This window comes from Belonocnema kinseyi, chromosome 1 (genome assembly GCF_010883055.1).
Source record: "Belonocnema kinseyi isolate 2016_QV_RU_SX_M_011 chromosome 1, B_treatae_v1, whole genome shotgun sequence".
Classification (NCBI taxonomy): Eukaryota; Metazoa; Arthropoda; class Insecta; order Hymenoptera; family Cynipidae; genus Belonocnema; species Belonocnema kinseyi.
In genome coordinates this window covers 12380688-12394735 of record NC_046657.1, presented here as the reverse complement: position 1 = coordinate 12394735, position 14048 = coordinate 12380688, and the positions used below count along the sequence as shown (strand labels likewise).

The window sequence follows — 14048 nt, the reverse complement described above, 5'->3', positions numbered from 1 at the left end:
TTTTTAACTAAATATTTTTTTTCAAGCAAAGAAATTAATTCTGAACAAAAAATAGAATAGTTCAATTTTCTACCAAACAGAACATTTTTTAACGAAAAACAATACATTTCTATACATTTATTTTCAACCAAAAAGATTAATTATCTAACAAAAATAAAATACTTAAATTTTCAGTTAGTAAAATAAATTTTCAACACAATAGTTAAATTTTCAACCACTGGAAGTTATATTTTCAGTAAAAAAATTTAATCTTAACAAGAAGAAAATAATTTTAAACCAAAAAAATCTATTTTTGACCAATAAAATGAATTTTGTACCAAAATAGACGAATTTTGAACAAAGTATATGAATTTTAAAAAAAGTATTTGAATTTTCAAAGGAACTTTCAACCAAAAAAAGGAATTTGTCACTAAGAAGATTAAATATTTTCCCATTAAAGTCAAACTTTCTTTTAGTTTTACTTTTAGTTTTATACAAAAAATATTTGAATTCATCCAAAAAATATGAATTTTAACCAAATATTTTTAATCGTCAAAGAAAAGAGATTAATTTTCAAACAAATAGTTGCGATTTTTAATAAAATTAACATCACCTTCAATTTATCGAAAATTGATCTGTAGCAACTCTGTAATTTAAAAAAGTATATGTTTGTTTCTAGAATATTTTTGTCAAAATATATGTATTATTATATATATATATATATATATATATATATGTGTGTGTGTGTGTGTGTGTGTGTTTGGTTAAACAATAAATGCTTTATATTCTCCTGAATGCTCTATAAATGCTCTGATCGAGATTAAATGCTGAGCATATTCTCGAGAGCATTTCGTCAAAATAAATTCTTGGGCATTTTAGATATTTAGAGCAAATATTCAGTGTAAATTTTAAATACAGATTTCTCATGCCATCAATTACCGACATAAACGGCTTTTTAGCAGAGACTTAAACCCATTTAGCATAGAATAGAACCAGTGTCGTTAAGTGTCGGTAACGGGAATCTAAATTTAGAAATTCTGCTCTAAAATCTATAAAAAAAATATATTTCAGGTATTTTTGGGCCAAAAATATGGCTACAGACCAATTCCAACATACGTTTTGAGTTCGGAATTGGAAATGCTGAGGACAGAACTCGATAGCCAGGGAATGGATGTGAATGTTTTGGACACTTGGTACAAAAAAGACAGCAATGCGGTCCCGCCGACAAGCATTTTGCAACCCATATCTTCCATTTTGAAAAATTTCAATAATAAAGTAATTAAATATTGTCTTTCATAACATAAATAAGAGAACTAAACATTCTTTTTATTTTTAGCGAATTCCGAAACTACAACAAGAGGATCAGGCAATTTGGTGGGACACTATGTGCAAAATGCAAAAATTATTCAGAAAAGGAGCTCAATCACTTTTCAATAACGGGAAATTTGACAAGGATACAATGCATAATTATTTCATGTCCGGTAAGACAAATTACCAATAAAAACAATTGATGCATTCTGTAAGTTCTGCAAACGTTCAAATTTTCAACAGAATTATTACATTTTCAACTAATAAAAAAAAAATTTGAAATCAAAAATGAAATAGTTCAATTCTCTGTCAAAAAAATTTATTTTTAACCAAAGAAAACGCAATTTTTTCAATAGAATAGTTAAATGTTCAACTAAAATAATGAACCTTTAAAAAAAAAATTACTTTTTAAGAAAGTAGTATAACTTTAAACCAAAAAGATGAATTTTAAACGAAATATTAAATAGCTGATATTCCAACCAAGAAAGATTTTTAATAATTAAAAACAGTTAAATTTAAACAAAAAAAACGAACTTTGATTGAATGGCTTAATTTTCAAGTCCAAAAATACATTTTTAACGACAATTTTTTAAATAATATAATTACGCTTACATCGAAAGAAATGAATTTTCTGAAGAAAATCAACCAAACAGATTATTTTTTAAGCATCGAGATTAATTTTCAAACAAAGAGACAAATTTAAATATATATATATATATATATATATATAAATTTTCATCAAAAGGAATCATTTTTAAACTAAAAGAGGGGACCTTTAAACTAAAAATGAACAAGTTAAATTTGCAATGAATCAATTTTTACAAAATAGTTAAATTTTCAACCAGAGAGACAAAAATTTTAATCTAAAATTTTAATCAAGAAAAGTTGAATTAACAAACAAAAAAAGAAGTCGACTTTTTCCAAAGTAGTTGGTTTTTTTTGTAATTTGAAAATATGGTTGTTTTTATGTTCTCTACAAAAATAGAACCATTTTTAACACATGTACTTTGAAACGTTCTTTCAGTAAGAAATAATGCTATGTTTGTTAAATTCAGAACAATGCAAGAAAAACTGAACTTAATTCAAACAATACATTTTTTTATTCAAAGCAACACTTTGACTCCATTTTACGAATAAAATATAAACTTTTATTAATAATTGGTTTTAAAAAAATCTATTTTTCATACATTTGATTTGAATTTTCGTAGAACTCGGACCCGAACAGAACGCACCGTATTCTGGCGCGAAATTTAAATTGCAAAAATATAAGTTTTCTCGTTTTGCAAGTTGATTAATATTTTGAATATTGAATCACGTTTTCAGTAACAGAGAGAGAAGTAATCAACGGAATATTGAATGTAAAGAATACAAAAAATCACTGCTTAGCGTACGTTCGTTATATAAATAATATCAACCTCCAAAATTTGAGAAAAGCTGGTTTGTTTTTGGACATTGCTAATCGAAGTTTGGACAACGAAGCTTCAAAATTGTTGGCTGATCTTAGAGACGTTCGATTGCAAAATAAAGTAGAAAGTGCCAATTTGCAAAGGTTGTCAAGGGCTTTTTATAACTACAGATTGGTAAAAAGAAATCCTTCTTAAATAAAAACAAAAATCAGTATCTTTAATTTCATCAATTTAGATACACAGTCGAATGGATTGGAAGAGAAGGTTTGGATCCAGAAACTCATGGAGAGTATCTTCAGCATTTCATCACCCACTTTTATCGAAATATGATCAAACTTATCGACAGAGCAATGAGAAAAGAGGACAGTTCTGCTCAGGGGCAAATAATCACTGAAATTTTGCAACATTTACACGCTTGCAACAACTCTGTCAGGGTACACTTTGACAAGTTAAAATTACATTTTTAAATTTCGCGCCAGAATCTTGTGGTTGCTACTGGCTCATGACGTCACTCTGGCGCGAAATTTAAATTGCACTATCTTCTTTTTTAGTTTCAAAAGTATAATTTAAAGACAAAAATTTCCAAGTTAGGTCTTTTATGGACGTGAAGACAATTTAGAAAAGATCAAAGCCTACATGCTCGACGATGGAGAAAAGCCGTTAGTCTTGTACGGTGAAGGAGGTTGTGGAAAAACTTCCCTTTTAGCAAAAAGTGCTGGATTGTCTAGCAGCTCTTGGCTCCTGGGGAAAAAACCAATCAGCATTATTCGATTTTTGGGAACTACTCCAGACAGTAGTGCTTTGACTCCAACTCTGATATCCATTTGCCAACAGGTAAATTAAAAAAAAAAAAAGAGTGAAAAAATTTAATTGCTAAAGAGTTATCTAATTTATAATTAAATTTACAGATTTCGTATAATTTTATGCTACCCTTTGAAGAAATTCCAGACGATCTTGTACCTTTAACGGCTCATTTTAAACAGCTTTTAACTCGCGCAACTCCAGATCAACCGATTTTATTATTTTTGGATAGTGTCGATCAATTGACTGGAGTGCAGGGAAATAAATTGTCCTGGTTGCCTACGAGACTCCCGGCAAATTGCAAGGTACTGGAGATAACATTGTGTTTATGCTTAACAGGTGGTTGTGACTCTTAGGAACAAAATTCAAGGTCCCTTCCAGGTTTTCATGAGCAAGAAATCAAGTTTTCCCAGGTCTCCTTCTTTTGCATATAATAATTGAATATCCTTTTACCATACGTGTTAAAGGAGAAATATTTAATTTTATTATTGGCCATCAATTTCAAAAGAAAGCAGAATCATAAATAAACAAATGCTTAAATTTTCACGAACATAAGTCGTTTTTAGCTATATTTGCGAATAGTTTTAAATATTTGTAGATTCTTCGAAATCCTTGAAATCTTTGTGAAATTTTTGGAAATATTTTGAAATGTTTGAAATATTTGTGACATATTTCATTAAGATTTGTTTGTTAAATCTTTTGTGTTCGTTTGCAACCATTCAAATCTTTTTAAATCTTCTCAAATTTATTAAAATCTTTAATATACTTTTTTTTAATCTTTGATGTCTAATAAGAAAATTTAATTTTTGAAAGTTTGTGAAGCCCTTATGAATTCTTTTAAAAACTTGTAAAAAATATGTCGGACATGTTTTTTATTTATTTTGAATCACTAAAATATTTGAAATCTTTGTGAAACCTTTTTAAATTTTCCAAAAAATGGGAACTCGTTTAAAATCGTTAAAGTTCTTGAAATCTTTTAAACTCCTCATGGATTCTTTGAAATATTTGTGAATTCTTTCTGAAATCTTTTGTATTCGTTTGAAATCATTGAAACATTTGATTATAATATCAAATATATAATTTTTATAATAAAATAATAATGAAATAAATAATTTAAATTTAAATTAAATAATCATAAAAGCAATCATTTTTTTAATCTTTAAAATGGTTGTATTCGTTTGACATATTTATGCAATTTTTATGAAATCTTCAAAATATTTGTGAAATATTTCTTAAATATTTTGTATTCATTTGAAATCACTAAAATATTAGAAATCTTTGTGAAATCTTTTGAAAAAATTGAAATTGTTTAAAATCATTGAAATGTTTTGAAATCATTAAAATATTTAAAATGTTTGCGAAATATTTTAAGTATTCTACAAAATTTGGAAATTGTTTCATATCTTTGAAATTCTAGTATTCTTTTGGATTCTTTAAGAAATGTTTATGCAATCTTTGGCATACTTGTGAAATCTTTTGCATTTTCCAGAAATATTTGGAAAATATAAAATTTTTTTTAAAATATTCTAAAAAAATTTGAAATTGCTTGTAATCATTGAAATGTTTTGAAACTAATGCAATTTTTATGAAATCTTTGAAATTCAGTGTATTGTACCATTTTCGAAATCTGTGAAATTTTAGTATTCTTTTGAATTCTTAAACAAATTTTTATGACATCTTCTGAAATATTAAAAATATTTCATATATAAAATCTTTTCTATTAATTTGAAATTATTAAAAAAATATTTTAATCTTTCGAAATTTTCTACAAAAATTTTTAATCGTTTTAAATGTTTGATGTGTTTTGAAATCTTTGAAATATGGAACGCTGTAAATTTTTTTAAATCTTTGAAATCTTGCAAAAAATAAAATCGTTTTAAATATTCTAAATGTTTTGAAATCTTAGAAATCTGGTTTACTATACCATTTTTAAAATCTTTAAAATCCTTCACATCTTGGGAACGTTTGAAAATCTTTGTGAAATTTTCGAAATCTAGTGTACACACTTCTTTCAAATCTTTCTGAAACCTTTCGAAATAATTGTAAAATCTTGTTTAAATCTTCTCAAATGTTTGACTAACTTTTGAAATCATTTCAAGTCTTTGAAATATTTTTAATTCTTTGAAATTTGATACACTGTTCTCTTTTTCAAATCTTTGAAATTCTTTAAATGTTTTGAAAGTTGTAAAATTTTTGTGAAATTGTTAAATCTTCGACTAATAATTTTTATAATTTATAAATTGAATATCACAAAGAAAATGGATACTTTATAGCATTCTATATTAACAGAGAAGAAGTAAAAAACTTTTAGAATTATTCATAATATTAAAATCTGTTTATTTTAATCTATAAAACAAATATTAAAGTCTACAAAAAGGGCCTTGAAATCTCTTTATTTATTCTGTAATGAACAAAAGATAAATTATATTTTGACAAATAAAACATTTTGCAGTAGCAAGATTTTTCTAAAGAAGATGCTTCTGTCGTAAAATTCTTCGCATTTCAATAAAATAACTTTTTTAAAAGCAAAAAAAAAATTCCAGTCCAAGGTTCTCGTAAAAAATTGAAGGAGATTTCCAGTTTTTCAAAGTTTGAAAAAATTCAAGGAGAATTCCAGATTTCCAATGTTTTTAAGGTCGCTGGATACCCTGTTTATGTGTGGCTTCACATCCTTCTGGCGGGAAATTTGAATTTCAAAACTTATTTATCCTTTCTAATCACGCTTCTGATAATCTACCAAAGAACTTGTATAAATTTTGCAGATGATTCTTTCGTGTGCTGCGGAAGAATCAAATCCAGTTATTTCTCGAGATTATCATCTTCTGAGAAGAATGATAGACACCGAAGAATGTTTTATAGAAGTAACGGCACTGGGAGAAGACTTGGCAATGGACGTAATAAGGTGAATTTAGAAACAATTTCCAACCGAAAGCAATTGTAGGTTAGGTTTAAGTGTGGCGTCATCATTCTGGCGCGAAATTTGAATTACCAAATGGTGGTTTCTTGTTTTTATACTCCCTATTTTTTTCTCAACAGAATGTGGATGAAAACCGCCCATCGGGATTTAAACAATTACCAGTGGCGTTTGGTAGCAAATGCAATATCGAAATGTTCGCTTCCAATTTTTGTAAAACTCGTTTTTGCGGAAATTTGTCGGTGGAGGAGTTATACAAAACCGGCAGACACCCATTTAGCGAGTACGGTAATGGACAGCATAATGATGTTATTTGAAAGAATTGAAAAACAACATGGAAAAATATTGGTCTTTCATGCCTTGGCTTATATAACGGCGGCAAAATCTGGTTTATCAGAATCAGAATTGGAAGACTTGATATCGCTGGATGACAAAGTTTTGGATGATGTTTACCAATATCATTTGCCACCTGTGAGGAGAATTCCTCCTTTGCTTTGGACTAGAATTCGGAATGATTTGCCAAATTATTTGAGTGAAAGGGAAGCTGATGGTGTGAGTGTTCTTAATTGGTACCACAGACAATTTAGGGACACGGCAAAAGAACGATATTTCAAAAATATGAATCTGGCGACTTATTTTCATTCAATGATTGCGGATTATTATCTGGGAATTTGGGGCGGTGGGAGACCAAAGCCTTTCAAATATACGGAAATTCAGAGACATAGGTGGGTGAAATTGAAAGTATTGAAGCTAGAATATTTTGCTTAATTTAATTAATATTAATCAATCATTTTAGATTTAATCTAACGGATAAAGAAGGCGTGGCGGACAGAAAAGTTCCAGAACAACCACTGGCGTTTTATTCGAAAGAAGGAAAAATTTCGAGATATAATTTGAGAAAGGTATTTAAAAAATTATTTTATTATGATTAATTTATTTTCAAGAGTCGAAAATATTTTAATTTCAGTTTGGAGAATTGCCGTATCATCTGGTTCGAGCTCACAGATTTAAAGACTTATTTGAAAATGTGTTATTTAATTATGAATGGCTACACGCAAAATTAAGTTCGTGTCCACTTCAAGCAGTTCTTTCAGATTTTGAAGATGCCTGCAATAACATTGATGATCAGAATTTAGTGAGGTAAACTTTCAATTATAAATAAAAAAATTTCATTTTTGACAAACTAGCATTTTTTAGGTTTATTTGTTTGTTTGTTTTTATGGTTAAATAAACGTAACGTTTCCAAGATTTTTGAGAAAATTAAAAAAGATGTCGAAATATTTCAGATATGTTAAATCGAAATTTCAAAAAAAAAAAAAAAAAAGATAATCTTGAAATATATCATTTAAATCTAAAACACACAAATTTTATACAAAATAGTTAAATGCTTAACGAAAAAAAATGGATTTCCTACCAGTTGAATTTTTAACAAAAAAGATCAAATATTTGCAAAAAAATACGAATTTTCTACAAAATAGTTTCTTTTTTTAACCGAAAATATGAATTTTCAACTAAATAGTTAATTTTCAACCAAAGTGTTAAATTTTCAACCAAATGCATGAATTTACCGAAAAGGGACGAGATTTAATTTTAAATCGAAAACAGTTGAATTAACAACAAAAAAACGAAGATTTTTCAGTCAAGAAAAAAAATCTTAATCATATTATCTTTTGAGGGGAAAAATAATTTTTAATACAAAATAAAAAATGTATTTTTTAAGCATCGGCATTTATTTTATGTAAGGTTATTTTAGGGTAGGAATCCTAAAAAATATATTATCTTGAAACTTTTCAAAATCTTGAATAGACGTAATAATTGCATTTCGAAATAATCAAAACGCTATACTTTACTTTAGGTTTATTTAAATATTTAAAATTTTCGAAAAAAACTTCTAAATGTATTACAAAATGATTCGCATTTTTCCTCAAAATTTTTCAAAATTTTTCAAAATTAAAAAAAAATTCCGAAACGTTTCCAGTTTATTTTTGGAAATGTTGAAAATCTTATGGAACGTTTTAAAATCTTTTAAAATAAATAATTATTCTATATTTTCCCAAAAGTCTTAGGAGAAATTTTGCCTTCTTTTTAAACCTTTTGAAATTCTTCAAAGGCTTGAATGTTTTTTTTTTTCAAATCTTCAACAATCCATATTTTTTTTAATTTGTTAAAATCATTTTACGTTAAAAATTATTATTCTATCTTTTCAAAACATCGGGAATCTTTTGTAATGTCTTAAAACCTGGTTAATAATTATTTTCGAATTATTTTTTTAAGATAAACAATCACCTTTAATATATATCTTTTCAAAATTTAAATTTTTTCAAATTTTTTATAAAATTTATTAATATCTTTCGAAACTATTTAGATTTTTTCTCAAATTTTGTAATCTGGCAAAATTGAAAAAGTTTGTTTTAAATATTCGATATTCTTTTCCGAAATTGTAGGAAATCATTTGATGTATTTAAAAATATTCTAAAATATTTTCTTAAAATTAATTTTTCAAAATAAAAAATCAATTTAAATACTCAATTTTCAACAAAAAAATTAATCTTTGATAAAAAAGATATATTCTGAACCAAAACTTAAATAATTCAATTTCAAATTTAAAAACTGATGTTTAAACAAACAAATGAATGTTTAACAACAACTATGGAATAATTGGAATAGATTAAATTTGTAGTTGAAAAAATTATTTTAAAGAAAAACTAACTAATTAATTTCTACCAAAAACGAAAATTTTCCAACCAAACAGTGAATATTCAAATTTTTAGTTGAAAGATGTACGTTCAACAAAAGAGATGAATTTTTAACTAAAATTTTGGAATATTTAACTAGAATACTTGCATTTTTAACCGAAAAGAAGAATTTCTAAACAAGAAGATTTAACGTTCAAAGAAAAATATAATTGTTTACAAAAAAGTTAATTTTTTAACAAAATATTAACCTTTTTTGATAGAAATATAATCTTTTTCTCTGAAAAATTATGTGTTGTAGAAAATTGAACTATCCTATTTGTTGTTAAGAAATTACTTCTTTGGTTGAAAAAGACGTATTTATTTTAAAATTCGTTTTTTTCTTCATAAAAAATTATTCTTTTGAGTTTTAAACTGCACTATTTGGACAAAAATTGATAGTTTTGGTTGTAAATTAATCCCTGCGATTAAAAATTTATTTATTTGGCTGAAAATTCGTTTCTTTCTAGTTTGAAATTAAATAATTTTGCAAAAAACTATTTTTTTTGTTGTTTAAAATTTACTTTTCTAAGTGCAAATTAAACCATTCTAGTTTTGGTTTGTAAATTAATATTTTTAAACTGAAACTTAATATATTATATTGAAACTGTATCTTTTTTGGTAGAAAATTAATCTTTTGGATTTAAAATTAAATTATTTTGTTGAGAATTAATTTGTTTGGTGGAAAATTGTACGTTTTAACTAAAAACGTAATTCTTCAGTTTTGGCCTAAAAAATCTTTTCTTTTTTTTTTATAAAAAAACTGCTTTAATCAAAATTCGCCTCTTTTTTTATGGTTGACAATTTATTTTTCTTACATTTTAACCACTCTAATTTTGGTTGAAAATAGATCTTTTTTAGATGAAACTTTATGTACTTTACTGAAATTGAGTCTTTTTTGGTAGTATATTAATCTTTTGTGCTGGAAATGAAACGAACTAGTTTGTTTAAATTTCATATTTTTTATTGAAGAGTCATCATTTTAGTTAAGACTTCTTTTAACATTTAAATTAAGCACCCTTTCCAATTTTAAAGGAATACATTTTCCTGTGAAATTTAAATGATGTAATAATCAGTAATAAAGACAGAAATTTTGATATTATAAAACTTAATGATCAAAATGCTAATAAATTTTCGTTAAATTCTCAAACCACAGAAAGGTCAAGCGCATTCTCGAGAATATTCTCATGCTCGTGAGAAGTTCTTTAGAACACTAAGCCTGCACGCCTTCTTTTAAATTAATTTCAGGGAAATGATGTTGGTTGCTGACGCTTTGAGATTAGGTGGAGCAATTTTGGGAAATCATCCAGACATGTTAGCACCTCAATTAATTGGAAGACTTCTTCCAGAAATTGGAAATAACGTCAACGTCCGAATGTTGTTGAAAGCCTGTGATGCAAATGGTGTTAAACATTGTGCACTTTTGCCATTGTACCACTGTCTACACACACCCGGTGGTCCTCTCAAGGTACCACAATTATTTCCGACAGCTCAAAATTGCAATGATAAAATCATGTGTAACAATTTTTTTCTAAGGCATGTACAACCTACCCGATTCCTACTGTGCCAATATTTTTTCGCAATATCAAAATTTTGTATTTTATTTCGTTTCATAAATACCTCAAATACAACACAAAACATATAATATTTTGAAAGATTTTACAGGTCCAAATACTCCCAAAGCAGGGGAAATGGGGTGATTTTCACGAAAGAAGGATAATAATATAGGAATAAATTCTTTTAATATGAAATTAGTTATAATAAATTATTAATAATCGTATTTTCAAGCATAAAAAATTATTTTTTTTAAATTAATTTTCAGCCAAAAATAAATTAGTCGTCACGAAGATTATATTCCATTTAAAAAAAGCAAATTTTTAACTAAATTGTTGAATTTTCTACTGCAGAAGATACATTTTCAACCAAACATGGAACAGTTAAATTTTTCAGATAAAACAATTAATTTTAAACCAAAAAACATAACTTTCAACAGAATAGTTCAACTTTGAAAAAAAATCTTTCCATCTACAAAAAAAAAATCATAAAAAAATGAGTTTGAAAAAAATAGTTCCCCTTTTAACTAAGTGCATTTAAATTTGTAACCAAAAAAGTTAAATTTTCAATAAGAAATGTAATAGTTGATATTTCAGCAAAAAAAGATTTTAATTTCTAACAAAAAAAGTTAAAATTCTCAATAAGAAATTTAATAGTTGATATTTCACCAAAAAAAGATTTTAATTTCTAACCAAAAATTAGTGGAAATAAATTATAATGACGAATTTTCAACAAAATAGTTCAATCCTTAACGAAAACAGATTAAGTTGCAACCACATAGTTCTGACTTTCAACCAAATAAGATGCAACTTTTACAAAAATAATAAATCTTTAACCAAAAAAGGCATTTTTTTACCAAAATGGTTTAATTTTCAACCCCAAAAAATTTTTTTTAACTAAAATAGATCAGTTTTCAACGAAAAATCGAACAATGGAATTTTCACCAAAAAGAGATCAATTTTGACCTTAAAATATAATGATAAAATTTCCAGTAAAAACAACTCATTTGCAACAAAAAAACACCTTATTTTATAACGAAATAGTTGAATTTTCAGTGAAAAAATTAATCTTTGATAAAAAAAATGATTTTTAATCAAAAAGATAATTGAACAACCAAAGAAGATTTATTTTCTACAAAAAAATTAATTTTTATCCAAATACACGAATTTTCAACCGATTAGTCAACAAGACTAATTCTACTATAAAAATCAAATTTTTAACAAAATATATGATTTTTCAAAACAAATAGATGAATTTTTAACAAACAGAATTCATTTTAGATGAAACAGTTGCATTTATAACCAAATAGTGGAAAAAAATCCAACTTGATAAGAGAATTTGTAACCAGCTAGTAGAATTTGCAAGCCAAAAAGACGAATATTTAAGAGGACATTTGAATTTTCAACACGGAACTTTTCTACCAAAAAACATAAATTTTCAACAAAATCGTTAAATTTTCGACCAAAATCATTAAATTTTTAGCAAAATAGTTGAATTTTTTATCTCCAAACATGATTTTTTCAATCAAACAATTGAATTTTTAAGCAAGAGGGCGCTTGTTAAAAAAAAATCAGTTAAATTTGGAACAAAAAACGATGCATTTTCAATGAAAAATAAAATAGTTGATATTTCAACCAAGAAAAAATATTACATTGTAATAAAAAACAGTAGAATTTAATAAAAAAATATGAATTCTTAACAAAAAATGTAATATTAGATATTTGTACAAAAGCAGATTTTAATTTAAAAATAAAAACACTTAAATTCAACCAAAAAAGGCTAATTTTCAAAAAATGGTTGAACCTCCGACGAAAACAGATTAATTTTTAACCAAAAATTTGCATTTTTACCGCAAAAAAAGATAAACTTTCTTTCAAAGAAGACGAATTTTCAAACGATCGGTCAATTGTTTAAGCCAAAAAGACGATTTTTTTAGAAAAGTTGAATTTTCAACCATGAAACAAAAATTTTCAGATAAGAACTTTTTTACAAGGATAAAAATAAAAATTAAACAACAAATATGACTCATTAACAAAATAGTTGAATATTTAACCACATAATTGTATTATTTTCATATGAATTTTCATATAAGAGTTGAATTTGTATTAAAAGAGTTTGATTTTCAATCAGAAAAGATTTCTTAGTCAAGGGAGAACAACAAATTTGAACCAAATAGTTGAATTTTAAACTGAAATCGGTAAGCTTTCAACCAAAAAAGATGAATTCTAAATGAAAAATTTAATAGTTAAAGTTTCATCTAAAAAAGTTTGAAGTGAAAATAGAAGTTAAGTTTTCAGCTGAAAAAATTAATTTCCAACCAAAAAAGATCCAATTTATAACAAAACAGTAAAATTTTTAACGAAAAGAGATGAATTCTAAACCAAAATCAGATGAAAATTTGTTCAAGTTTGAGAAAAAATTCGGCGTTAATCTCTCCCCTCCACGCCATAAAACCTATTCAATATAAAAAATATTTTCAAAGAAACAGTTACATTAACAATCAAAATTTTTAGTTAAGAATGTTTTTTCAAAAATAAAAAATATCAACAAGTTTAAGTTAACCAGAAAGACGAATTTCCATTAAAATGCATCAATTTTCTACCAAGAAGTTGAAGTTTAAACTAATACATGATGTACTTTCACCCAAAAATGAAATGATTAAATTTTCAAATAAAAAAAATTAGTTAAAAAAAAACAATTAACAGGGGGTTAAAAACATGGGGGGGGGTACCCAGTAGCATTACGATATATGATGATATCTGGCAAGTGGTATATGGCCTTAATGAGATATTTTAAATAAATACACCAAATAAAATGTTTCTTATAGTACTCTCTGGAGGGTCACCAATTTGCAGTATTTGGCTTTTGCCTCACATCCGATTATCGATATGTCGTATCAATATCAAATAGATTTATTACTTGGGATCTGAGCACAAGCGATATGACGAGGGACGTTAATCCTGGAGTGGAGGGAATAATGCAACAATTAGTACTAAGTCCAGACAATAGATACGCTGCAGCCTATACAAATAATAATCAGGTACTAAGTATTCAATTTAAATTTAAATTTAATTAATTTTAAGCTTTTTATGGACATATGACAATTGCGTCCCAACTACCTGTGTACGGTTCCCCCACTACGCGGCTTCCCCTCACTCAGCCGAAATGCAGCCGGCGAATCTGGTCAGCAGGAGTCCTTCGTACCTCATGAGGACTAAAATGCGGAAAATAACTTTTTTTTTAATTTAGCACTTAGTAATTTACAAACATAATATTTGAAATTCAACTTATGATGTTAACACGTTTTCAAATCTAATCAAATTTAAGCTTCTGGAATTTCCCCAAGTTAAGTAA

At 26.3% G+C, this 14048-nt stretch overlaps 2 protein-coding genes across 2 annotated transcripts in view; one reads left to right on the top strand and one right to left on the bottom strand.

The window, feature by feature from the left end:
* LOC117176232 (NACHT and WD repeat domain-containing protein 2) overlaps window positions 1-14048 on the top strand; it is a 42657-nt gene that overhangs the window by 1682 nt on the left and 26927 nt on the right. The window contains exons 4-15 of the mRNA XM_033366378.1: window positions 1051-1254; window positions 1316-1460; window positions 2611-2836; window positions 2929-3127; window positions 3285-3527; window positions 3602-3799; window positions 6257-6396; window positions 6531-7133; window positions 7205-7310; window positions 7376-7548; window positions 10389-10608; window positions 13522-13734. Of these exons, the coding sequence (XP_033222269.1) occupies window positions 1051-1254; window positions 1316-1460; window positions 2611-2836; window positions 2929-3127; window positions 3285-3527; window positions 3602-3799; window positions 6257-6396; window positions 6531-7133; window positions 7205-7310; window positions 7376-7548; window positions 10389-10608; window positions 13522-13734 (2670 nt within the window). The remainder of the gene's footprint in view (window positions 1-1050; window positions 1255-1315; window positions 1461-2610; window positions 2837-2928; window positions 3128-3284; window positions 3528-3601; window positions 3800-6256; window positions 6397-6530; window positions 7134-7204; window positions 7311-7375; window positions 7549-10388; window positions 10609-13521; window positions 13735-14048) is intronic.
* The window catches only part of LOC117176224 (transformation/transcription domain-associated protein), a 65941-nt gene that overhangs the window by 30690 nt on the left and 21203 nt on the right, over window positions 1-14048 (bottom strand). The window lies entirely within an intron of this gene.